Source organism: Glycine max, chromosome 13 (genome assembly GCF_000004515.6).
Source record: "Glycine max cultivar Williams 82 chromosome 13, Glycine_max_v4.0, whole genome shotgun sequence".
NCBI lineage: Eukaryota > Viridiplantae > Streptophyta > Magnoliopsida > Fabales > Fabaceae > Glycine > Glycine max.
Window position 1 is genome coordinate 13008262 of NC_038249.2, and position 27179 is coordinate 13035440.

A 27179-nucleotide genomic window follows, 5' to 3' on the forward strand; every position below is an offset into this window, starting at 1 on the left:
CTTGTAAAGTTATTATAAAATACTGCAAAGTATTTCAAAATTGTAAAACCTTAACCTTAGTAAAACCCAATAGAAAAATTGGATTTTGTTCCTTATTTCTGTGTGCATTTTATTTTATACACTCACCGAATCCTTACCAACACCACAAATTAAGTTCTTATTTAGATTTTCATGTTATTCACTCAATTTTTCATTACCTTATCTCCTTACCCTTAAGATTCAACATCTCATTACATAAAATATTTGAAAATCAATTTATCATAACTTCAATAAAATCTACTAGATTAAGATTGAGCACTGCATCAGTATATTTCGGGAAAATTAAAGAAATGTATACAAGTTGAAAAGCCTCTAAAAAATATTGCATAAAAAATTCCAACCCTGTAGGTTACAAGTCAAACAGGGCCGTGCACCCTCAACCAAATGGTCATTTAATGTAACTTAGATCTCTGCAAGCATCAAAAACGAAAATGACCCCTCAAAAAGATATCACCATGCGTAAATTTAGACCATGTTCTTATGGGAATTTGTTGTGAAACGTGTTATTTTGGTTCTTTCGAAGAAACTTTATTTTATTTATTTTCTACAGAAAAAGTGAAAACCCATTGCATGAGCTAAGGCAGAGGAAACTCGAAAATATATCAATATAAAATGCATCAAGCTTTTACTGCCCCAATAAAAAATACTTGAATGGCCTTGTACCTAGAAAAGAATAGAAAAAAACTTAACAGGCCTAAATCATGTTTACAAGCTCCCTTTGCAACATTGTACCTTCCTAATGATTAGATTATCAATTAAATTCTAATCAACAGGATAGATACCAATTTAGCACCAGATTGCACAAACAAATTAGTTACATGTTGAAGGTCGTGGTTTTGGTGGCATATAATAAGAATTACCACAATCAATTGGTGTTTGCATAAGTGGATTCCATCGGTCAAATATTATACGGCCACCTCTACCCATTCTTCCACGATATCTATACGGCGGTGGTGACACCCTTCCATTTGGTGTGATTGAATCAGGTGGCATAATGCCTGCCATGGCCAACTTATCTGGAAGTAGAGGTTTGGTGAACAATAAAACTGGCTCAAGTGGATCCTGCATAACCCCATTTCACATAACAACTCATCAACCATATTGAACTGAGATAACAAAAAAATAGATGGAACATGAAGCGGACAATTAAAAAAAATGAAATGTGTTAATCTTGACCGTGAAACCATATATGAATAGTAAAAAATGTGTTGATTACATATAATCTAATCTTTGACCATTCATTTATGATTATACAGTCAAGAATGGATCTCTTCCTAGTTCCTATGTGCTCGCCTAATATACTTCTCTCTATCTTAATCTATCTCTGATTCTCTATGAATAGATAGATGGATAGATATAAAGAAAATAAAAGGCTAAAATGAATTGAACTTCTTCCATAAGCTAAAATTAACTGATGTAGTATGTACTTATCCATTGTAGAAATTCTTCTCATCTAACTTCTTCAAAAACTAGGGTGCATAAGTTGATTCTAACTTATGAGAGAAACTCCGTGAATTTTTACCTTCCTATTTTTTTCTCTTGAAGAGAAGTTTATCCAAACAAAGTCAGATATAAACAAAGACATATGTACCAGTTTATGAGGCCATCCATGTGGGACATATCTCCTCCTAAACTCTTGCTTTGTGCTAGCGGCAGGAACCATGGGAATGTTGGTTTCATGAGAAGGGAAAGACTGTAAAGCAGTAGAACGTGTGCGGAGAAGACGGTTTGTCATGACATCATCTGAATCGAAATATTCCTCTTCACTGGAAACAAACTTGGAAGTGAAGGGAGTAAATCCAGAGAGTGCAATGTTGTCTTCCAAAAACTCAGTTTCATGCTGATATAGAGAATTATACATTAGTTCATAGGTTCAAAAAACTACTTCAGAATGCATTTTATAGCCAAGCCAAACAAAGTCCACAACACCAATAAATGGAAGATAAAATTGATCCAGTGAGGTGCATCTAAGTAGCACAGTTTGGTACAAATTCTCTACTTTTATCTTTTTTCACCCTTCTCACTGAACAACTAAGAACTAGAGCATGGAGATTGCTTATTACAACTCTGATTAGCAGATCCTAAAATAAGTGCATATACAAGAAAGGGAGAATTCTCATACTTTTCCCTATGTTCAATAGGTCTCAAATATATGTGAAAAGGTTTTGTATTCTTACTCATAACCAAAGACAAGCAATTCAGTCAAGATTTCAAGCAAAAACAGGAATTAACACTAAGGATCAGCTCTTAATTGTCAACAGATTCAACACAATTAATATACAAAAGAATACGTGTACCTTGTACTTCATTTGCATCCTCTGCAACGTAACTTCACTATCCATTACTTCTCTTTTTTTCTCTTCCCTCTGGTTATGATCGTATATCAACATAATAAGTATGAAAACAAAAGGATATATAGGGTAAAACACTCAAGAGATAACTTGAAAGTCAAACCTTGATCAATGCTTCCAACAAGCTCTTAGCTTGGTCAAGGTTGCGCCTGACCTGTTTATGGTGAAAGCTTTAAATAAGTTTTCAGGTAATATATATTGCATCAGAAACACTCCAATTGAAAGAGAAGGAAATCCTTTAGCCATATATTTCTTCAGACAGACAATATGAATTATGAATATCTTTTACAACATTATACTTAAAAACAAAAATGAATAAAATTAAATCATTTTTTATTATAACTGACAATTATATAAAGAATAGTACTGCCATTTACCAAGAGTAGTATCCCATTCTTTACTCTATTCAAACTTGCGTTTCTTTTTTTTTGGAAGGCAAAATTAAGAGTATTATTAATATACTAAACAGTACCAGAGGTACTGAAGGTAACAATTACAAGGCACGAAGGTGCCACCTTCCAAAAACAGAAATAACAACATCCCCAACATAGCCCACCACAAAGGACACCAATACAGATACCATTTAACCAAGAGCCTCCACAAGATTGGTAGACCAGTGGTTAAATGATGTATTGAAACCTTTGTCTCCAACTTTTATCCAAGACCAAACTAAGAATAAAGCATCCTCCAAAACTTTTTGCGGTTCAAAAGGAGTGCCTTGAAACAGGAGAGAGTTCCTATGCTGCCATATTGTAATAGATAAAGCAATCCACCACATGCCCCTCCTACTGTGATTACTCCTTGCAGCAAATCCATCGCAGAATTGGATAAAATGGCTAGCCGGATCAGCTGGAAGAGCTCCTATAGCCCGGATCCATCTCATTCCCACCACAGCCCCTTAGTCATTTTGCAGTGGAAGAAAAGGTGCCCAGTCTCCTCATGCTGACAGCCACAAAGAGGGCACATAATATCCTGAATAGGGATGTTTCTTCTGGACAAATTTCCCCTAGTGGGGAGTCTATCCAAAAACAACCTCCAAGAGAAAACCACAGCTCTTGGGGGGATTTTCAAATGCCAAAGGATCTGAAAATTCCTCCTGGTAGGAGCAGGACTGATGGAGGGCATCAGGAGCCTATAGGCTGACTTAGTGGAATAGACACCACTAGGATCAGCTTTCCAAATCATATTATCCTGGACCTGATTCTGGATAGAGATATCAGAAATTTCATCCATGAAATCAACAGCCATCGCGTACTCATAATCAAATAATCTCCCTCTCCACTTGAACTCCCAGCTCCATGCATTCTGAGAAAATTTTCCCATCTTAGAAATTGTGAGATTCTGCTGTCTGCTGATTATATAGAGTTGATTATACTTCTGCTGAAGGTTACAGCCCTCACTCAGCCAAGAATCTTGCCAAAATTTAATTTTGTCCCCACACCCAACCTTCCATCAGATTTTTATCCCCCCAAGAGGCTAATGTAAGAAGGCAGTGGGAGCTAAACAGATTGGAAGAGCAGACAATTGACAGATTTTTATCCCCCCAAGAGGCTAATGTAAGAAGGCAGTTGCAGCAACAATTGTGGACAGCTGCCCTTTCTCATGAGTCTTTGTTGAGGCAAAAATCCAGGGCAAGGTAGCTTAAAGAAGGAGATTGTAACTCAAGATACTTCCACCTACTGATGAATGCAAATCGAAGAAATAATTTAATGAAAGGGATCTCGATTGACGGAGTATGGGTTGAAGATCCCCAAAAGGTGAAGGAGGAAGTAAGAGTGTTCTTTTTAAATAAATTCCAGGAGTCTGATTTCCACAGACCAGTACTAGATGGAACTCCATTTCAGTCAGTTAGCCAACAGCAGAATGATTTGCTGATTGAGAGGTTTTGGGAGGATGAAGTTAAGGAGGCTGTTTGGGGCTGTGGGAGCGACAAAAGCCCAGGCCCTGATGGTTTCAACTTCAAGTTTATCAAGGAGTTTTGGCCCACAATCAAGCCTGATATCCTGCGATTCTTGGATGAATTCTTTGTTAATGGTCATTTTCCAAAAGGAAGCAATGCCTCTTTCATTGCATTGATTCCCAAGGGTTCTGATCCGCAAACCCTGCATGACTACAGACCTATTTCCCTAATTGGTTGTGTCTACAAGATAGTCAGTAAAATATTGGCAAATCGATTGAAGAAAGTTTTGCCTTCCATTATAGATGAACGGCAATCTGCCTTTATAAGTGGCAGGCACTTGTTGCACAGCGTTATTATTGCCAATGAAGTTATAGAGGAGGCTAAGAGAAGTAAGAAGTCTTGCATAGTGTTCAAGGTTGACTATGAGAAGGCTTATGACTCGGTGTCATGGGAATTTCTGAAATACATGATGAGGAAGATGGATTTCTGCCCTAAATGGATCCAATGGATTGAAGGATGTTTGTCGTCTGCATCAGTTTCGGTCTTGGTGAACGGAAGCCCCTCTGCTGAATTCAGGCCTCAAAAAGGCCTCAGACAAGGCGATCCTCTAGCGCCACTCCTTTATAACATAGTTGCGGAGGGTCTGAATGGTCTAATGAGACAAGCGGTGGAGAAAAATATTTTCAGAGGGTATTCAGTGGGAAGCCACAACGTGATCATTAGCTTGCTACAATACGCGGATGACACCATATTTTTTGAGGAGGCGACTATGGAGAATATTTTTGCAATCAAATCAATTTTGAGGACTTTTGAGCTCGTATCAGGCCTCAAAATTAATTTTGCAAAAAGTAGCTTTGGAGCAATAGCTGTGCCGGAGCTGTGGAAGCAAAATGCAGCTGATATTCTGAATTGCAGGCTGCTGTCCATTCCTTTTGTCTACTTGGGAATCCCTATTGGGGATAATCCGAGAAGGTGTCAGTTGTGGGATCCTATTCTTAGGAAATGTGAGAGGAAATTAGCTAGGTGGAAGCAGAGACACATATCATTTGGGGGGAGAGTGGCACTCATTCAATCCGTCCTAACATCTATTCCCATTTATTTTCTTTCTTTTTTCAGGGTTCCTACAAAGGTGATAAAAAGACTTCAGGGTATCCAGAGAAGATTCCTTTGGGGAGGCAGCCATGACCAATCTAAGATTTCATGGGTCAAATGGGAGACGGTATGCCTCCCAAAAGAAAGAGGGGGGCTAGGAATCAAGGATGTCAACAGCTTTAACCTTGCTTTGTTGGGCAAATGGAAATGGAGCTTATTCCAAAACCACAAAGATCTTTGGGCTAAAGTGTTGGAATCAAAGTATGGAGGTTGGAGGAGCTTAGATGAAGAATCTAGAGGTTCTATCGATTCTTTTTGGTGGAGGGATCCGAAATTGGCACTCCATCACCCACAACAAGAGCTGGTTTTTCACAACGGCTTGGAGTGGAAGTTGGGATGCGGTGATCGAATTAAATTTTGGGAGGACAAGTGGACTTGTGGTGGGACAGCATTGGCAGCTAAATACCCAAGGCTCTACCTTATTTCTTGTCAACAGAATTTCCTTATTCAGCAAATGGGAGATCACAAAGTTACTGGCTGGGAATGGGATTTCCAGTGGAGGCGACACTTATTCGATTGTGAGGTATCTATGGCTGACAATTTCATTAATGAGATGACAGGAGTGAGGGTCCAGCTGAACTGCAGGGATGACTGGGTTTGGAAACCAGAACCCTCTGGCCAATACTCAGCAAAATCTGATTATGACATGCTAAGGGGAGTTGTAGTGCAGGGGGCAGATGTTGCAGATTTTGAGCAATTATGGAAGTTGCGGATTCCATCCAAAGCTGCAGTTTTCGTTTGGAGGTTACTTCGAGACAGATTGCCCACTAAAGCAAACTTAAATAGGCGGCAGGTGGAAATCCAGGACCAAACTTGCCCTTTCTGCAGAAGCACAGCGGAAGATACACCTCATCTTTTCTTCCAATGCAGCAAAATCTTGCCTCTCTGGTGGGAAACCACATCTTGGGTGAACATCTCCACTGTTTTTCCAAAGCACCAAAGGCAACATTTTGCCCAACATATGATTGATGGGGTGAAAGGTATTTGTATTAGTAGGTGGAAGGTCTGGTGGGTGGCACTCACATGGTCAGTATGGCAGATGAGAAATAACATTATTTTCTCAAATGGGATTTTCAATGGAAACAAACTGATGGAGGATGCCACATTTCTGTTTTGGACATGGTTAAGAAACTATGAGAAGGATTTTGTAACTAATTTTAATCATTGGTCATCTAACCTCACAGAGGTTTTTGCTGTTAGATAAGGATAGAGTTTTAGGGTCTTCTTACATGTATTTCTCTTTCCAGTTTTGGTTCCCTTCGAGACTGCCCTAGTCTGCCCTTGGGAACCATCCTACTGGTCTCTATGTATCGGTACCTCTGGTACTCAATTTCATATATAATACTACACTATCTTTGCTGATAAAAAAAAAACTGTGGAATTCAGGCTGATTATAGAGTCTTCTAAGGTCCTTCCACCAATGGGAATGCCAAGCTTTATCTCTGCCACTCTACAGGTCTACCCAACCTCCATATTTGGAGATGAGAACTCTGGCCCAAAACTGGTTGTGGTTAGCAGCTAGATCCCAAATCCATCTCCCCCTCAATGCTGCATTGAATTTGGCCAGGTCCTTTATCCCCAAACCCCCTTCACTCTTTGGAAGACAGACCACTTCCCATTTTACCCAAGGGATTCTCTTGAGCTGATGGTTTCCCCCCCACATGAAATTCCTTTGGAGAGATACCAGCTTATCAACCACTCTTTGGGGGATCTTGAAAAAAGATAGGAGATAAATAGGGAGAGCATTCAAAACAGACTTTATCAAGGTAACCCTACCACCCATTGATAAATTCTTCTGGTTCCACTTGGAGAGCTTAGCTTCAAACTTAGATATCATAGGCTCCCATACAACCCTGCTTGATGATTTAATACCAATAGGCATACCAAGATAATGAAAAGGAAAATCCATGTGTCTACAGTTCAGAAAATCTGCTACTTCCTGAATCCAACTGGCCTGTACCCCCACAACACCAATCTGGCTTTTGGCAAAATTGATCTTCAAACCCGATGCCATTTGAAATCCTCTCAGCATTGACTTCAGGACTACAGCATTCTCCCAAGAGGCCTCACCAATAAAAACTGTGTCATCTGCATATTGCAGAATATTTGTAGGCTCTTTTTGCTTCCCAACCAAGAAACTTATGTACAGATCTCTGTTCAGAGCCTCCCTCATCATTCCAGTAAGACCCTCAGCCACTATGTTGAAGAGCAAAGGGGCTAGAGGATCCCCTTGCCTCAATCCTCTAGAAGGAACAAACTCCTTTGTGGGGCTCCCATTTACTAGGACTGAAATTGTAGCTGTTTGGAGACAAGTAGAAATCCATTTTCTCCATTTAAGGCAGAAGCCTAATCTCATCAACATATAATCCAAAAAAGACCAAGATACCGAATCATAGGCTTTTTCAAAATCCACTTTAAACATCATAGCAGGCTTCTTCCTCCAAATAGCTTCATCCACCACCTCATTGAGAATGAGAATTCCATGAAGGATATGCCTATTCTTTATGAAGGCTGACTGCCTTTCATCTATTAGATCTGGTAGCACTACCCTCAACCTGTTTGCTAGAAGCTTAGCCATGATTTTATACATGCAACCAATGAGAGATATGGGCCTATAATCATTTAGGGACTGTGGTTGGGTTATCTTAGGGATAAGAGCCACAAAAGATGCATTACTTCCTCTAGGAAAAGTGCCATGAACATGGAATTCATCCACAAATCTTCAAACTTGCGTTTCTGTTTACCAAATTATTTCTTTTGAAGTGAATTTGTGATTACTTTCAATACCAGATTATACAGTTTCAATAATGTAGCTGCAAGTTGTCCTATCCGCCAAATGGCTTTTATTTAAAGCAAGTAAGCAAAAGAAAATCCATGATATATAACACGTCATTAAGATGAGAACTTTTGTTAACCAGATACTATGTTTCCTTTCAAACATTTCCAGCACACAATCCATGCACTAAATTATGGAATATATATCACTTGCATTGTTCACTCTCTTAGGTTAAATTATGATCAGTCCTAAGCTCCGCTATCTTATTATTGTGTTGTACTACAATGACAACAATCCTACTTACAACCCCAAACCTGATCATTTTCAAAATGATGACTTTTAAATCAATTCTTTTTATAAAAAAGTTGTGCTCTTGAAAGGAATGACAAAAGATACTGTCAGATTAAAGATCATGACAATGTAAAGATGGTTTTGCTAAATTTTCAAGTGAGGAAATACTATTTACACCCAACATATATACACAATTGTATCACATCAAAACACAGATATTAGAACCACATGAAATTGGTCAAATGTATTTCAAGAAACTCAATATTCTCAGAAACAATAATTAGGGGGAAATGCCTCTACTAATCCTTTGAAAACTTTTAACACTCCCATTCTTTGAAATAACAATTCATTGCACAAGGGTAAACCACAAGTTCATAAAACCATTATCTTGCACTGAACACCAGACCCTCAAAAGAGAAGAAGATCCAAGCTCAATTTCACTAACTCCAACATAAAGAGATTTAGGGAGGAGAGAGAGAGAGAGGAAAGTGTTTCTGTAATCCAGCTCAATATGTTTGGTGCGAGAGTGTAGAACAGGGTTATGAGCAAGGGAAACAGTACTCATATTATCACAGAAAATAACTGGTGGAGCATGAGGAACTTTGAGTTCAGTCAGCAGGGACTGAATACATGTTACTTCAGCTGTTGCCAAGGCTAAACTCCTGTACTCTGCATCAGTACTGGACCTGGCCACAACAGATTGCTTTATGTGACAGAATAGCCCAGAAAAATGCATTCCTGAGATCTAGGTTCAAATTTATAGGTTTTTTTAGGGCGAAGCAAGAGCAGCCTAAAAAATTTTAGAAACTTATAATCTGGAATTTTGCTAAACAGTTTCTGATAAGGGATGTCACCATTCAGCACTGGATTGGGGAGTCTATTGATTAGATAAACACTAGAGACCACAGCATAATCCCAAGAAGACAGGCAAATGAGCTTGAGACAGAATAGTGAGAATCATTTCAATGACGGTGTTTTCTTTCAACCATCCCATTTTGATGATGGGTGTGGGGACATATGCGTCTATGGACAATACCTTGATCAGCAAGGTACTTGGAAAATGGTCTATATTCCCCTCCCCAATCAGACTGGACAGATTTAATAGACTTACCAAATTGAGTGTGTACAAGTTGTTGAAATTGTTTAAAAACAGAAATAGTTTCAGGCTTGGCTTTCAACAAATACAGCCATATGAATCTAGTATGAGCATCCACAAATGTAGCATATTAACTAAAACCATTTTCAGAAACAAAGGGAGCTGGGCCCCAAAGATCAGTGTACACTAAGTCAAAAGGTGCATCATAAACAGTAGTGGAAGGAGAAGATGGTAATCTGTGTGATTTACCAAGACAGCAAAAGGAGCAGAATTCTTTCTCATTTTTATTGATTGAAGAAGATTACACAATTTGAGTATATTATTCAAAACCTCTAGGCTAGAGTGACCTAACCTAGAGTGCCAAACAAAGTAGGAATCACTAGATGTGGAAGCTACATTGACAGAATTAGAAACAACAGTATTAACAGAAGACTTGGAAACACAAGCAGCAGGCTTCTGCAAAGGCTGGAGCAAATTTGAAAAATGGTAGAGGCCAATTTTCACCAACTTTGCCATGTAGAAGCACCTCTTTAGAAGCCTGAGATTTGACAAGACAGAAACTAGAGTGAAATTCAAAAAACACTGAATTATCTTTACAAAACTGACTCACTTAGAAGATTTTTGGTAATAGAGGGAACATAGAGCAAATTTGTAAGACGAAGAGAAACATTGGGATTAAGAGGGGAAGCAAATTTTGAATAACCTGAGGAATCAATTGGAAGCCCTTGACCATTACCAATGGTAATTTGGTCTGGACCCTCAAAAGGAGCGACTTGCTGAATGTTTTGGGAGACATTGGTGACATGGTGAGATGCTCCAGAATCTGGATACCATCTGTTTGATGAGGTGCTGGAAGCATTGGCTACATTGACTTGAGGAGATGGGTTAGAATTGGGTTTAGGAGAGTGATCTTGGGGTGGAGGTGGGAAGCCAAATGGTAACATGAAAGGGAAGTATCAGTAAAAGGGATAAGGTGAGTAAGGATAGGGTGAATTGGGATTCTGTTTAGGGTAATTGGATTGGTAATTGGTTTGGGAATTGGGTTGGGAATTTGGTTGAGAGGGATTGGAGGAGTAGCTTGTATCATTTCTGTACCAGCAATGAAAGGCTTCGTGCCCAAATTTGCAACAAATCTGACACTGAACATCAGCAAATCTGCCACACCCTCTCCCACGAGCTCCACCACGACCACCTTGACCGTACGAACAGCCACCATCACCCCTCCCTTGATTACCATACACAGAATCATAGTTTGAGGAGGAGTGTGTGTTACCCTAAGTTAGATGAACCTGAGCTTCAGAAGCAGAATTAGAAGTCGAACCCTCAGTAAGATTCAACGAGTGCAAATTCTTCTTGCAAGACTTTTCAATGCTAGATTCCTCGAATACTACATAGAAGTGACATCGTCCAGACTTGGAGGATCATGCGAATTGTTTAGAATAGTACAAATGGTGTGATAATCATCAGGCAAACCATCAAGAATCAGGTCGATGTGAGCGCTCATCGAAATCGAGTCTCCAATTGATGCAAGTGAGTCAATTAGGGATTGAATGAGCAACAAATAAGCGGTAATCAAATGATTTTCATGAGAAGAAGAATGAAACTCACCATGCAATTGCTTCTTCTTCACACGCGCAATGGATTGAAAGTGCTCGTGCAATCGATCCCACAGATGCCACGAGGTTGCACAATTGATGATGCGAGGAAGAACTGCTTCTGAAATAGTCAATTGAAGCCAAGAGAGGGTCAATTGATCTTGTTACTTCCAGAAACGATAGGCAGCGCTAACGATGTTGTTGTCACAATCTTCAATGGAGAGAAATTTCTACGGAATTTGCGAAGCGAGAATGTAATCGAGAAGACCATGCCCAATGATTACAGGTTAGACCTGAGAACGCCATAGAAGGCAATTGAAATCCGTGAGTTTCGCCATTACAACGTGCGAGAAAAAGACAAGGGAGCGCGGCGCCAGCATTGGAACAGGCAGCAGAGGAGGAGGCAGAGAAGAATTGTTGTTTGCGGAAGCCATTTTCAGAAGCAAGGATCTAACCGAGCTCTTTGATACCATAAAGAAATTTAGGGAGAAGAGAGAAAGAGGAAAGTGTTTCTGTATTGATGAGGATTCAACCCAACCATAGATTGGGGAATGAAGCAGTACATATAGGCAGTTGCATATCAGAATGATAAAGCTGTTAGGCTGTTGCATAACAGAATGATAAAGCTGTTGAAAGCATAGTTGTCAATAGCGGCGGAGCAGAGCGGAGCGGCCCCCATCCGCGACGGACACCTCTGTAGCGGAGCGGTTTCGTTTCGCGGCTGGAGCGGCCGCTATCGCGGTAGCGCGGGGCAGAGCGGCGCGGTTTCTGGAACGGTTTTTCGCGCCGCTACTTCGAAGCCTCCACCTTTTCCTCCTCCACCCTTCGTCCTCCTTCCCCTCATGCGCCAGCGCTCGCCATAGTGTAGAAGATGTGTTTTCCGGAGAGGAAGCGGGGGCGGTTGGCGAGGACGACGTCGTTTTTGGTGAAGCATTCTTGGAATAGTGTTTGGGAGGAGACGACGACGACGACAAGGCGGGAGCCGAACCATAGGGAGATGACGTGGTCGTACTTGTCAGAGAGGGCTCTGAAGGTGCGATGGAGAGGGCGCTTGAGGTGGTGGAGGTTGCCGATTATGGGGAGAGATGGTGGACCTGGTGGGAGGTTTTGGAACTTTCTAGAGAAGCTTTAAAAGGAGAAAGAGAAAAAAGCATAGGAGAGAGTAGGGGGGAAGTGTCCACGCAAGCAAAAAAATTAATTTTAGCTTTAAGAGGAGAAAGAGAAAAAAAACATAGGAGAGAGTAGGGGGAAGTGTACCTACCAGCAAAAAAGATTAATTTTAGTTAGGTAACATCTACTGCAAGCTATTAAGCAAAAATAAAATAAAATCTATTGTAAGCTTAATTGTCATATGACTTGAGTAAAAATGTTTTGAAAGATAAGACGAGTATACATTTATAAAAAAATAATTAATGTTATTTAATTTTATTAATCTCAAATAAAAAATATAATTATTTTAAAAAAATCATTAAAATTTGATATCATAAATAAAAAAATCATTAAAAATAAAAATAAATAAAAAATATTTTAAATAACATAAAATAAAATAATTTATATTTAAGTACATTATTTTTTCTTATATATTATTTAGTAGGAAAACTAAAAACTTATATGTAATAGTTGGTGCAAGTGCTACAAACTCAGTTCCTCTAAGCATAATTATTTAATTTGTTTTGGAGGGTATTTTATCATTTTCATTAAATTTTTCTACTTTATGTTTTCACTTGGAAGCTTTTAAGAGGAAGACTCCCCACGAGAGCTAATCTCTCAAGGAGAGGGGTGAATATTCAGGATACTACTTGTCCTTTATGTGGTGATGTGCAAGAGGAGGTGGGGCATTTATTTTTCAACTGCGAGAAGATAGTAGGGCTTTGGTGGGAGTCCATGAGCTGGATTCAGGCTAAGGGACCTCTAGCAGTCTCTCCAGTGGACCATTTTCTTCAGTTTTGTGATGGTTTTGGAGCTGTGAGAAATCACAGTACTTGCTGTGGATGGTGGGTTGCATTGATAAGTACTATATGGAAGCATAGGAACTTCCTCATTTTCCAGAACAAACCTTTCGAGCCGCAGAAGGTCATGGAAGATGCTATGTTCTCAATATGGTCTTGGTTAAAGGCTAGACAAAAAGGTTACAACATCAGTTTTAACCATTGGTCTTCCAACATCTCGGATTCCTTTGGTTAAACCTGTATGGGGTAACTTTTTTAGGTGGGGTAGCTTGTGCTTTTTGTAGGGCAGCACCACTGGTGCCTTGTATTTCCTATATCCAGTACCACTTGTACTGTTTTTGCATATATTAATATATATCTAATTTTGCCTTCCAAAAAAAAAAACTTTTGTTTAATTAACTATGTTTTGAGTTATTTTTCTGTTTTTTGAACTTATATATATATATTATTAATTATTTAACATATATAAAAAACATTAGAATAGCGGTCATCCCGCTATCCGCTATCCCATTTTTGGGATCGACCGCTCCGCTCCGCTATGCCGGTGTTGACAACTATGGTTGAAAGTTGTACTTACAACTGTCTAAGAGAAAACTAACCTAACCTGAGTTAGTTAACTGTGAGAAACAGTTAACTAACCTCTAATTACAAGAGATACAAAAACTAAGTAAAAAATACTTAGGGAGTAAAATACTACTCTCTTATACAACAGATGTCTAAGAACCAGAATCAATTAGAGGAGCTGACCTGGCGAAGCTTTTCAAATGACTGCACATTGTTTTCTCTCCTTTGCATCTGAAGAGAAAAATGTAAGGGCTTAGTCAACCAAAAACCATGTGAAGTTTTCAATAAAGTCATGCCTTTGAGGAAAAAGCATTTACCCAAAACTGAGGTACAATGAAAACATGAGCCAAGTTTTCCACCTACCCGTCTTGTGTGAAGTCTGTGGGCCTTCTCCCTTGGCCGAAAGACATTATACGGGTTGGTGTCGTTAACCGGTGGAGGCGGCTGTATGCAAAATGCAATTCATCTTGTCAAAATTCTTCATAATGAGCTTGTCCCTCATACTACTTTAGGCAAACAAGTATAGCTATATAGCAACCCCCCCCTCCAAGTCAAAAATAATAAAGACAAAAATGGAGTACAATAGCTAGCATCAAATTAAATTACAGGAAGATTTTGAAAAGAATGAATCCAGAATGCAGAAAATTATGTTAAGTATGAGCAGTTAAATCATGCCAGAAACAATGGTCCTAAAAGAATTTGAAAATTTGCTATCTGCAAAATCACCAACTGAATGCTTGGTATAGACTATTTTCAGGGAAATAATCATTTTTTCCAAAAGTTCTTTCAAGAAACTAGCAAACTCCAAAATGAGTTAAACCAAACATGTAATAACATAACAAAAATAATACATAAATAAACTAGTAAAGAAAACGGTCTAAAAGATGTAATTATAATCTCTTAACAAATTTGATATCATATCATGACTAATTATGAATACTAGAAGAAAAGCCAAAACAGAAAATTATACATCTCTAAACAAACCAGTCCAAGGTATTATCATTAAATTGAATCATAGAATCGATAAATATCAAATCACATATATTTAGCTCAAAATAAATATACAGCAGCATATCAGTGATAATTAATATATTAATTGTAATGTTCTCAAGTCTAACCTGCAAACGTCGCAAAACCGGCTTTTGCCATCGTTCTCGCTGCCCCCCAAAAACATGTAAAAGAGGAAAAAGGTATCATATTTATAGTAATACTGGCTAATAAAAAATAGAAAATTACTAATTATAATTTAGATAACATGAAAGTTACATAGATAAACAAAGGAGACATGTCCCTCATAAGTGATAATATTGGAGCTGATTTCATACCTTCTCTTTCCAATAATCATATACAGACTGGATAATTGAATATTTGAAGCCCTGTGCTTGTAAGGCCTAACATTTAAAGGAGGAGATAACTTTTGATAAGCCAAACAATAATAATATACACCACATATGCAAAGTAATATTGCATTGCAGAACAATGATACCAAATGCATTCTGAAATTTGAAAGATGCTCCTACATATCAAGAACAACAAATTAATAGATAATAACCTAAATATGGAACTCTTTGGAGAAAACCAGTAATTCATTGGCATCATTACAATTAGCTCAAAAAAGACTATTAAATTGAATGTGGTTTCATCTAACAAGAAAACTGTACAAACAGATATCTACAAACAAATCAAATTAACCTTCAAAAACTACATCATTGGCATAAGATGTTCAATTTTGTACTTAGATCCCTAAAGAGAAAACAACTGAATAACAAGAATTATCCATGATTTGTCTTTACATGAATGTTGAGACTTTAGGTTTGAAAATCAGTGTATAGTCATCTTGCAAGAAGAATATAGTCAATTTTCACGTGAGCTTTTTTCTCAATACTACATATTCATTTCATGCACAGGTTAAAAACTGTTTAAGATAAAGTCAGCTGGACCTCAACATAACAGCATAAAAGAGTTGGTTCTTGACAAGGCACCAAAGCCCCTTCAACAAGAGGTCAAGTTAGACCATTGCCACAACCATGCTTCTTAATTAAATGTATTTCAGAATCAAGAGGTGGTTCTAGCCTCTTAGAACTTGAGGTTAAAGTCTAACTCAATCAAACCAACATCTAAGGTGAGGATTGCCCAAGCTATATAAGTACTAATTAGGTCATATCTTTAGGTGATGTGGGACTAAACATACCCCATTACACCCAACACAAACAAGGTGTTGGAGGCTGAAATGAAGAAAAGACTTATTGAAGAGACTAGTGGTTATGAAATGCTTGAGTGCTTAACCCACTCAGCTAATCTATATTTACATAGACTTAGGGAGTAAATACAATGTGAAATTTACAAGAATATTAATGAAGTTCTAGTACCTATGTACATGCATGTGAATTCCTAGATACACGAATATGTGACTAACTAGGTACATTAATATCTATTCTTTATTGGAAAAAGTACCCATGCAATGTGTGGAACAACTATCCATACAATGTGTGTAATTCCAACACTCCCCCTCAAGTTGGAGCATACAAGTCAAATGCTCCAAGCTTGGAACAAATATTTTGAATTCTTGGTCCCCTTAGAGATTTTGTAAAGATGTCTGCTAGTTAATCATTAGAACTAACGAATTCAGTAATAACTTTCTTAGAAAGGACTTTCTCCCGGACAAAATGACAATATGTTTAGTTCTCTCATGGAATACTGGATTAGAAGCTATATGTAGGGCTTCCTGATTATCACAACATAGCTTCATTTGTTGAGTATTTCTAAACTTCAATTCTAGAAGAAGTTGTTTAATCCAAATGAACTCACAAGTGGCTACAGCCATAGCTCTATATTCAGCCTCTGCACTAGACCTTGCAACAACATTTTGCTTCTTACTCTTCCATGAGACAAGATTTCCTCCAACAGACACACAATATCTTGAAGTGGAACGCCTATCAATGGGTGATCCTGCCCAATCTGCATCACAAAATCCAACTATTTGGGTGTTTCCTTTGTCTTCATAGAGTAGTCCTTGTCCTGGGGTCCTTTTAATGTATCTCAAAATTCGAATTACTGCATCCCAATGATCATTATGAGGAGACTACATGAATTGACTTACCACTCCAACTGCAAAGGAAATATCTGGCCTTGTAATAGTGAGGTAGATAAGCTTCCCAACCAATCTCCAATATCTTTCAGGATCATAATAAAGCTCCCCCTGATTGGATAGCAATTTTTGATTTGGATCCATGGAACTATCAATTGGTCTACAATCTGACATACCAGTTTTTTTAAGTATGTCTAACGCATACTTCCTTTGTGAGATGATAATCCCATCTTTTGACTGAGCAACTTCAATTCCAAGAAAATATTTAAGTTTTCCCAAATCCTTAGTCTGAAAATGACTAAATAAATGTTCCTTCAGTTGAGCAATTTTTTCTTGGTCATTTCCTGTGATGACTATATCATCTACATAGACCACCAAGTAAACACATCTACTCGATGAGGTATGACAATAAAAAACTAAATGGTCTGCTTCACTTCGTTTCATCCCAAAAGCCTGAACAACTGAGCTGAATTTTCCAAACCAAGCTCGTGGGGATTGTTTGAGTCCATAAAGAGACCTCCGAAGTTTTGCAAACCAAGCTAGACTCCCTGAGCAACAAATCCCGGTGGTTGCTCCATATAAATCTCCTCTTCTAATTCCTCATGTAGGAATGCATTTTTAATATCCAACTGATACAGTGGCCAATGACAGATGGCAGCTATGGCAAGAAAGAGTCGAACAGAAGTAATTTTAGCCACAGGGGAGAAAGTATCTCTTTTTTTTTTTTTTTGATCAGCAAAGATAAAACTATATATATATTAGAAAAGTACCAGAGGTACTAAATACAGAGATAGACACCATAAATACGGTTCCTCAATCAGGCAACAAAAGTCTGATTAGGAACCAAAACTTGGGTATAACCTTTGGCTACCAATCGAGGTTTGAGACGATCAATTTGTCCATTGGCCCTAACTTTTATAGCATATACCCATCAATAACCAACAAGTTTCTTGCCTGGGGGAAGAGGAACCAGCTCCCAAGTACCATTATGCTCCAAAGCCTACATTTCAACAATCATGGCTTGTCGCCATCCCGGATGATCAAGTGCTTCACAAAGATTTTTAGGAAGAGAAACAAAAGATAAAGAGGAAACAAAAGATTGGTATGAAGAAAGACGATGATAACTTAAGAAGTTATAAATAGGATAAGGATTACATGTAGACCGAGTACCTTTCCTAAGAGCAATGGGCAAGTCAAGATTCTCTTCAGGTAGGTCCATGGTCGGGTTGTCTGCTGGAGTAGGACATGATTCAGCTGGTCTTTCATTACCTTCAAGTTCTACGTCAGGAATTCGAGGACGACATCAATATACGATGGGTGATCTTTGAGTCTGCTCAAGTGGAAGATTGTCAGGAATATCTATGATAGAATCTATAGTTGACTCTGATTCTTGCAAAGAAGGTGATGGACCAAGATAGGGAATACGAAAAACTTCTTGAAGAGTATTGGACTCAACCATGGAGGAAGCAAAGTATGATTTTTCTTCAAAAAAAGTTACATCTGCAAAGATATAATAATGATTGTGAACAGGAGAGTAACATCAGTAACCTTTCTGTAACCTGGAATATCCAAGGAAAACACATTTGATGGCTCGAGCAGCAAACTTATCAAGACCTGGAGACAAGTTATGAACAAAACAGGTACATCCAAAAATATGTGGATCAACATGAAACAACGATTCTTTAGGAAACAAAATGGAATGTGATATTTTATTTTTAATAGAGGAAGAAGGCATCCAATTTATCAAAAAACAGGCTGTCAAAACTGCATCACCCCAATGCCGGACAGGTACATTGGCATGAAGTAATAATGTTCGAGCAGTCTCAACAAGATGCCTATTCTTCCTTTTGGCAATGTCATTCTGTTGAAGAATATGAGGACAAGAGGATTGATAGAGAATGCCCTGCGCTGACAAAAAAGAAGAAATAGCAGAAGAAAAGTATTCTTTCGCATTATCACTCCTAAGGATCTTAATTGTCTTACCAAACTGAGTTTTAATTTCATTAACAAAAGAAGTGAGAATGGAAAAAATCTCAGATCGTTCTTTCATTAAGAAAACCCAAGTGCATCGAGAAAATTCATCAATGAAAGTAACGAAATATCTACAACCCATAGACGAAACACAATTAGGACCCCATATATCAAATTGAATAACCAAAAAAGGGGAATCAACACGACTTTCAACATGCCTAAAAGAAGACGGACATGCTTTCCTAGTTGACATGACTCACAAAATAGGTCCTTTATTTTTTCAAGACTCGGAATCATTATTTTTAATTTAGATAAATGTGGGTGTCCCAAACGTTCATGAAGGAGCTTTGGTGATGTGGCAGCATTGCAAACCCAAGAAAGATTAGGCTTGAGGTAGTAAAGACCATGAGATTCATGTCCTACGTCAATCGTCCGACCCGTACCACGTTCCTGTATGACAAAGGAGTTAGCATCAAATGTTACTGAACAATTATGAGAATGAGTAAGCTGACTAAGAGATATTATATTGAAAGGACAACCAGGTATGAACAAAACAGAGTTTAAAGACAAAGAAGAAGTGGGTGATACATGGCCAATTCCTGTTGCCGCAACTCTAGAACCATCGGCTAAAGTAATGAAATGAGGAATTTTAAGAGGAGAGAGGGATGAAAATAAAGAACTATTACCAGCAATGTGATCAGAAGCACCTAAATCAATTATCCATGGACTTTGATTATTACCAGATTGGGAAATGCAGGCAGTGGAGTTATGACCACTTATAGTAGGTGATGTTAGAGATTCCTTGGCAGCTTTTAGCTGGAGATACTCTTCATAGTCAGCCTTCAAAAATTGTATCTCAGATGTTTCAGACTTTGAAATATTCACCGATTTTTTGGGGAATCCGTGAATAGAATAACAAGTGTCTTGTGTGTGGCCCACTCTCTTACAGTAAGAACATTGAGGGCGACCTCCTCTTCCAGCTCGTCCTCCTCGATTTCCATGACCAGCTCGTCCTCCTCGGTTTCCATGACCACCTCGTCCCCCTCAATTAGATATCATGGCAAAAGTTTCGATACTGTCAACTGAATTTCCTCCTATTTTTGGTGAGGGGACTTTTGGATATTGAGGTTGTTGTTTGGACAATGGGACAAAGACGGGACTTTAGGTTCTGCTGACCAGATGCAGAAACCTTTAAAGAACAAACAAGGTGACTCTAGATACCATATTGAAGAGACTAGAGGTTGTGAAATGCTTGAGTGTTTAACCCACTCAGCTGATCTATATTTATATAGACTTAGGGAGTAAATACAATGTGAAATTTACAAGAATATTAATGAAGTTCTAGTACCTATGTACATGCATGTGAATTCCTAGATACATGAATATGTGACTAACTAGGTACATTAATAACTATTCTTTATTGGAATAAGTATCCATGCAATGTGTGGAACAACTACCCATACAATGTGTGTAATTCCAACAAGACTAAAGAGGACATGACTAAGGTGGACTAAGGACAGCAACAATTAAGGTGGCCTTCCAACACAAGGCCCAACACCATGGGCCTAGAGTATGGACAATGCAGGTAGCCCAATAGCAAGTCTAGGATAGACTCTGAAATCATCTTAGAATTGAGGCTTCCGGTGTAATTCAACCCCACAACACTGACTAGTAAGGTGAGGACTGTCCAAGCCTTATAAGTACTACTTTGACCATATCTCTAGGCAATGTGGGACTATACACATACTATCACACCCAACACAATGAAGGTACTGAATGCTGCAATGAAGCAGACCAAAGAGGTCACAAGGCAGGCTAGGGCTAGTTATAATTAAGACGGATTTCCAACATAGCCCTTAACACTTCAAGCCAATTCAGCTTTTGTATGAGTGTGTGCCAAATATAAAAACCACTCAAAGGAAAAAGTGGCTGAAACAGAGAAAAATATGCAACAAACAAGTCCAATCTCTTTGCATACCAGCAATCAAAATTCAAAAGTTCAATTGAAACAAACACGGCATAGAACTAAAGAGAAACCAAAAATAAATCTCAGTTTTATTAATGGGTTGGGGATAGATTGTGTGCAGCTTATAATCTATACAACTTAGAAAATAAAGTAAATCAATTCCATCCATCATTTCACACAGATATTAATGGTCTTTGAAGGTTAGGTTTTATTTAATCGACCTAACAACTAGACCAACAACACAAAAGAAAAAAAATTATTCGAGATGGATTATGAACAGGAGAAGACACTAAAAAGTTTGACCTCAATAGCAGTATCAAGCCGTAGTTGCACAGGAATTGGTGAACCAAGTGTAGGTGTTATAAGTCCAGCTCTTTCACGAGCTTTATGATCCAATACCTCCAACTTGAAAAGAAGACTCTCAAACCTATCCACCAAATAAATTAAATGAAAACTGGAAGAAAAACACAGCAGCATATATGATGCAGATCTTACATTAACAGTACAGGATGATATGAAAAGTGACAACCAAAAACACAATTAAATAAAAGACACACAAACCAATCAGGAAAAAAAAAAACTTGTTTGTGTAACACAAGGCTTTCAAGTAGGTCATATGTTGGGCCAAACTCAGAGTTAAACAGAGCCACGTTTAAACAATAACAATCATTATTTTGAATGTCTAAAACTATACAACCACGATCAAAATTGTGTTTTTTCTTTTCTTCAACATAATGCTATTTTGATTCAAATTTCTAAGGGTGCATTTGGAAAAACAGTTTAATTAAGCACTTTTTGAATAAGTACTTATATGTAAGTCTTTATATAAGTTGTTTGTAAGCTGGAATTGAGCCTGTTAATAAGCTGCTGAATAAGAACAGCAGAGCTGCCAGTGACAATTAGGTCATATACATAGGCAAGAGGATATACAACTGCAGTAGAGGACTAAAAAACAAAGAGGGGTCACACTTGCTAGCCTTGAACCCAAACTGAAGAAGTGTACTCTGAAGTTTGTCAAACGACTGCCTGGAAGACTGTTTAAGGCCATAGAGAGCTTTATTGAGCATGCAAACCAGTGATGAACTAAAAGACTAAGACTCAAAGCCTGGTGGTTGCTGCATGTTTTTTTTTTTTTTGAAAGGCGAAGATAATATATTATATATAGAATCAAGTACCAGAGGTACTACATAGTACAGAAAAGGGTCCTGATAATTCAGGAGATACAACACCCTACACAAATGAAATCCCTACTAACAGAAACTTTAACTAAAAGCTATAGACATATTTGAAGACCAACTATAATAAGGAATCTGGAAATTCCTTTCCCAACCCCTCAGCCAGGTCCATAAGAGAAACAGAGTGCTATCTGTCAGTCTAGTGATATCAAAGGTTTGATTCTGGAAAATTATATCATTTCTGAGCCTCCAAATTGAGCTTGTAACTGCTATCCACCACATTGTCCTTCTTATGTTAGCATCCTTTGAAGCTGCTGAGGAGAAGTGCTGGAGAAAATTGTCCAAAGGTCTGCAGTGAAACACCTTTTCTTCCTTTATCCAAGATAGGAATTCCCACCATATAGGCATAATTTTGCCACAAGTGAAGAATAAGTGGGAAGCAGTTTCAGTTTCTTCAAGCATCCCATTCAAGAATACATTAAGTTGATGTAAAGTCCAACCATTGGTAAGAGCAAGTGTGAGAATAAAACGAATTGTCACTGGATTAATGACTGGAGAAAAAGGTTTCGTAAAGTCAAAACCAGGGAGTTGATGAAACCCCTTAGCAACAAGCCTTGCTTTATATTTATTGATAGTGCCATCACCATTTTCCTTGATTCTGAAAACCCATTTACAGCCTATAACTTTTCTGTTAGGGGGAAGTGGAACAAGAGTCCAGGTATTACTTTTCACAAAACTGTATATTAATGTTTCACTGCCTCCAACCAATTGGAATCATTGAGAGCTTGATTGACAGATTTTGGCTCACAGTGAGTAAGAAAAAGAGATGCATGAATGCATTTTTTGTGGAAGACCAGATTTCGACATGGTTTGCATTGGGTGTATATTTTGCGGAATAATGGATGATGATGAAGCTGACTGAGAAGACTGAACAGGAACAGATAAATGTGACTCAGAATTAGATATTTCAGGACTAACAAGGACATGTTCCGAATTAGTAGAGACAGGTGCTAGACTGACAATAGGTGCTAGACTGAAAGAAGCAGGTGAAGGCTGTTGAGAAACTAGAGGGGACAAGGACTGAGAACTGAAGACTGACGTGGAGACTCAGATGAAGAAGACTGTGACTGAGATAACTGAGTATTTGGAACTGGGTCAGTGATGTTTGTGTGTTTGTGGGTGGTATGCGTATAGGTGAAGGAGGTATAATAGGTACGATGGAAGTGGGTAAATTTGTAGAAGTGGACAGGGGATTGGTGGAAACCGCAGGTGAGTATGAAAAAAGTTCGTGATAGGGAAATCTTAACTCATTATTAATAACATCTTTACAGATGGAGAGCTTTCCAGTAGGTGATAGACATCTATAGCCTTTGTGACAAGGGGAATAACCAAGAAAAAGGCATTCATGGGACCTGAAATTGAGTTGTGATGCGGATTTATTTCAAAAGTTCTCCAATCACATATCGTGAGCTAGAAGAAGAGCTTCAACTTCTTCGATTGGAAGCGGTTCAAACCTAGTTTCTATAACAGAGATCACTGATCCATATTCTTGTGGCAAGCCTCCGAGAAGCAAGGGCATCAATTAGGGCTTTGATGCAAAGCAAGAACTTGGACATAGACTTTGTATCAAGAGTTGTAGACTTGAGCTCCATTCAAAGTTAATGTGCTTTAGCTCAAGTGAATTTCTGAAAATGATCATGGATTTTCTCCCAAACATGGAAAGCATGAATGCTTCCTAGAACATGAGCAAGAATCGAACTCAACAAAGTAGATTGGATCCAAGAAAGAAGCATCGAATCTTGAAGTTCCCACGCAGTGTATGCTGGATTCACTACACCAGCAGTGCAATGTCCTCACTCACAAACAGCAGAGGAATCTTCAAAGCAACAAGGAAATGCTGAAGTTGATGAGCCTTAATCACCGGCTCAACTAGTTGTTGCCACGATAGGAAGTTCTGATCATTGAGCTTCTCAGAAGTAGCATGCAAGAAGACAGAATGAGAGGCAGAAGGGGAATAACAGCGGAGGATGAAGAAGAAGGTGGAGGAGGAATTGAATTAGAATCGGCCACGGAAGGACCGTTCAAGCTCTGAATACCATGTTGAATTCAGAGAGAAACTAAATCTGATTTCATTTCACTTGATGAGCTTGGAGTTACAACAGATGTATTTATACTGAGCTGTCTTACTGACAGCTGTACCCTAACTAAGAGTCAGTTTAGAACTGCTCTCTTACAAGCCTTACTAACTGAGTTACAGAGTATACTCACAGTTGAGCATCTTGAAATTCGGAGTGTCTTTTTGCTCTCTTTAGCTTTTGGTAGGCTATGCCTAGCCCTTTTCACCTCTTGTTTCATCATTTTCTCTCTCCTCTTTCTGAATGGTTATCTTTGATCCTCTAAAAAATTGGTCAACATCGTCTTACTATTTCTAGTTGCTGTCCAGCTCTCCCTATTTTGCTTTTGATCACATTTGGAGGATCCTCTTGTTTGGATGCTTGTCCCAATTTCTATTCATAGTTGTTTGGTGACTGTAATTGGTTTGTTATATCGTTTGGTTGTTTGGCAGCTATGCTTGTCTAGTTTCCCCCACTTGTATGGTTGTCTAGCGGCTGCACTTTCTACATTGCTCTTGTTTGGTAGTTGCTCTCACTTTTTGAATTGTTCTTGCCCTAACCTTTATTTTTAGGGCTTATTTTTTCTCTCCATCATCTATTTTTCGGTTTTGGTTTGCCCTAGTTTGGCATTGGTTTGTCTACAACAACAGGTACTCTACTTTGGTTATCAAATTCTCTTCTACGACATCTGATTCTAATTTTGAAGAGAAAGCAGGAAGGAGACTAGTCTATGTTAAATGTGTTTTTGCCCTGTGGCAATCCCACTAATCATCATTGGCTCCTTGGTAATCCCAGAGATTCAGCCTGGTAGTCCCAAAGAATCTCTTTGGCCTGGCCATTCTTTGGTCCTAGGCGATCTAATCTTGGCTTTTAGGCCCAGGTGTGGTTTGGGCCAGCTTTTTTACCAATCGCAGTTTGACCCTAATCTCTCTAAAGTCTTCCGCGTCTCAAAGCTTTCTTACAAGTCTTTTTTGGTGGAGCCAATATTATTTAAAAGAAAGAATTTAATTTTTACAAGCTAAATAAGCTTTAGCTTGAGGGGGATATTAGCATATATGAAATTATCCTATCATATCCCAGATTATCCTCTAGCTTTAGTTTTCCTATTTTTCCATTATCTCTGAGGATTAGTTACAAGATTTCCTTATCTTATCATGATATGATTTTTTAATAGTTAGAACTGTGATTAGTATATATAAAGGATAGTGCTTAAGTTTTATAGACATATCAAACACATCAACATACTGCAACACATTTCATTACATAACAGAATAGAATATTATACAAAGCCTTTCTTCTCTCTATTCTATCCTTCAATGTCTAAAACTCCACAATTCAAACAATATATAAAGATGAAAATCATTAAACTGAAACCAACCTCTAGGAACCACAAAAAAAAAAATTAAACGAATAAAGCCAGAATTTAGTACAAAAAGTTACATTTCAGGTGTCAAAATGTTCCTCTCTTCATTAAACTCAAAAAGCCAATCCTCATCTTCATTATCTAAGTCATACTCAACAAACTCGCCAATCTCAGCTCGAGCTGCAATAAATGAAAGAACTTTCAGTACAAGAATTGTAATTTATAAGAGAACCTTCCAAAGTTATTTCTAGTATAACTAAATGATCTATCAAGTGGCAGTACCTCCTCTTGCCCGCAAATAGGAAGTCGGTTGAGAGAAAGTGCAAGAATAGTCCCTTTCATATGTATCCACAACAACAAACTGAGGAGTAGGTATTTCAGAAGCCAATTTCTTGCTGGGAGTTTGAGGTACCTAAAAATAATAAGAAATTACTGATAAAAGCAATAATATTTCTCCACCAAAGACATTATCAACCGGATCCTTTCCCGGTATCAGTTTTTAATAGAGGAGCAACATCCATGATCAGTTTCTAAATATTAGAAATTTCAGCTATCAAGGCTTCTAATCTGCAATATATTTAAACTAAATTCTCATAGATGTTATTGATGTAATCATGACTCGGTAAATTAAATAACAAATCATGCAGGTTAGCAAGGTGAAGATATTTCCTATTTGTACAAAAGAAAGAGCTAGTGAGATATAGTGCAACAGTCATTGCCTTGATGCTACGTACAATCTAGCATGTAGCTGGAAACTAGAAGAACACTGATACAAATAATCCATAGGTGCCCAGATTTAAATAAGTCAACATAGTGGCATACACCAAAAAGTTAACAAACAGGATAACAGGAAAACATGGTGCAGTGACAAAACACCAGGACGACTCCATACCTCATTTTCAATCTCAGGAACAGCACGTAACAATTGTGAATTCCGGGTAGTAGAAGCCGGTGCCTCATCATCATCAAAGTCCTTGATGGACTTGACAATGGGGAGCTTCTTGTGAATGTCAAGTGGTCGAGGCCTGAAAGACAACCTACTCATTTCCACTCAACTATTTATTCTCCCATCATTTCCATTGCTTTGAGTCTCTTGATGCCACCCCTTCTTTCTATCCCTGGGTTTGAAACCACAAGTGTTACGGTTTTAATCCCTGTTAAGCTAAAACCATACCAACAACACACACAATGAGCAAATTCAAATGTTGCATCACCTATCAACACATCCAATGCAGACACACACGATGCACAAATTCAATTGCCTTATCACCTACCAACACAACCAATATGCACACACAACCACAATGCACAAATGCAAATGCCTTATCACCTATCAACACAACAAATACACATGAGCACTGCAAACATAGCACAATTTCAAAACCCCAGATGAAAAAATTAAATTTTGGGGGCGGAAACAGCGAGAGTTTAAAGAACAGTCATTCTCACAAAAGTTCCCCAGTTCGAAATTTCACAGATGCACATCGAAAATTGAGAAGAAAACTCAAAATTGATTCGAAGGAGTTTGAGAGTAGGGAAAACCTAGCAGGGAAGTGATGTGTGGTTTCTCCAATTTGGGGAATTTGAGTCGAATTTGAGTGACTGTGTTCGATGCGTAGAAAAACCCTAACCCTAATTTTATCGAACTTTTATCACAATTTTGTTTTTCTGCCTTCGTTTCATCTGCGTTGCCCTCTTTCTTCCCCCGCGTTTCAGATAGCTCCACTGCCCGGGTGCATATCCTCTTATTTTTCTCTTTTGAATTTAAATGCAGGAATTTAATAGGAAT

The 27179-nt window shown here is 38.3% G+C and overlaps 1 protein-coding gene across 2 annotated transcripts; it reads right to left on the bottom strand.

Annotated features, from left to right (window-relative positions):
* Window positions 1-641: 641 nt before the first annotated feature.
* LOC100795526 (enhancer of polycomb homolog 2) lies at window positions 642-27179 on the bottom strand. 2 transcript variants are annotated; one of them, XM_003541276.5, is made up of 13 exons: window positions 26933-27179; window positions 26283-26508; window positions 25673-25802; window positions 25468-25570; window positions 21042-21165; window positions 15039-15104; window positions 14832-14870; window positions 14077-14157; window positions 13897-13944; window positions 2494-2544; window positions 2337-2405; window positions 1631-1879; window positions 642-1101 (listed from the first exon to the last, which is right to left on the bottom strand). In XM_003541276.5, the coding sequence occupies exons 2-13, from the start codon at window positions 26433-26435 to the stop codon at window positions 850-852; spliced, it is 1365 nt and encodes a 454-aa protein (XP_003541324.1). In that variant the 5' UTR covers window positions 26436-26508; window positions 26933-27179; the 3' UTR covers window positions 642-849. The 2 variants fall into 2 exon arrangements, with proteins under 2 accessions (XP_003541324.1, XP_006593731.1); XM_006593668.4 differs by having other exon boundaries at window positions 26283-26552; window positions 26933-27177.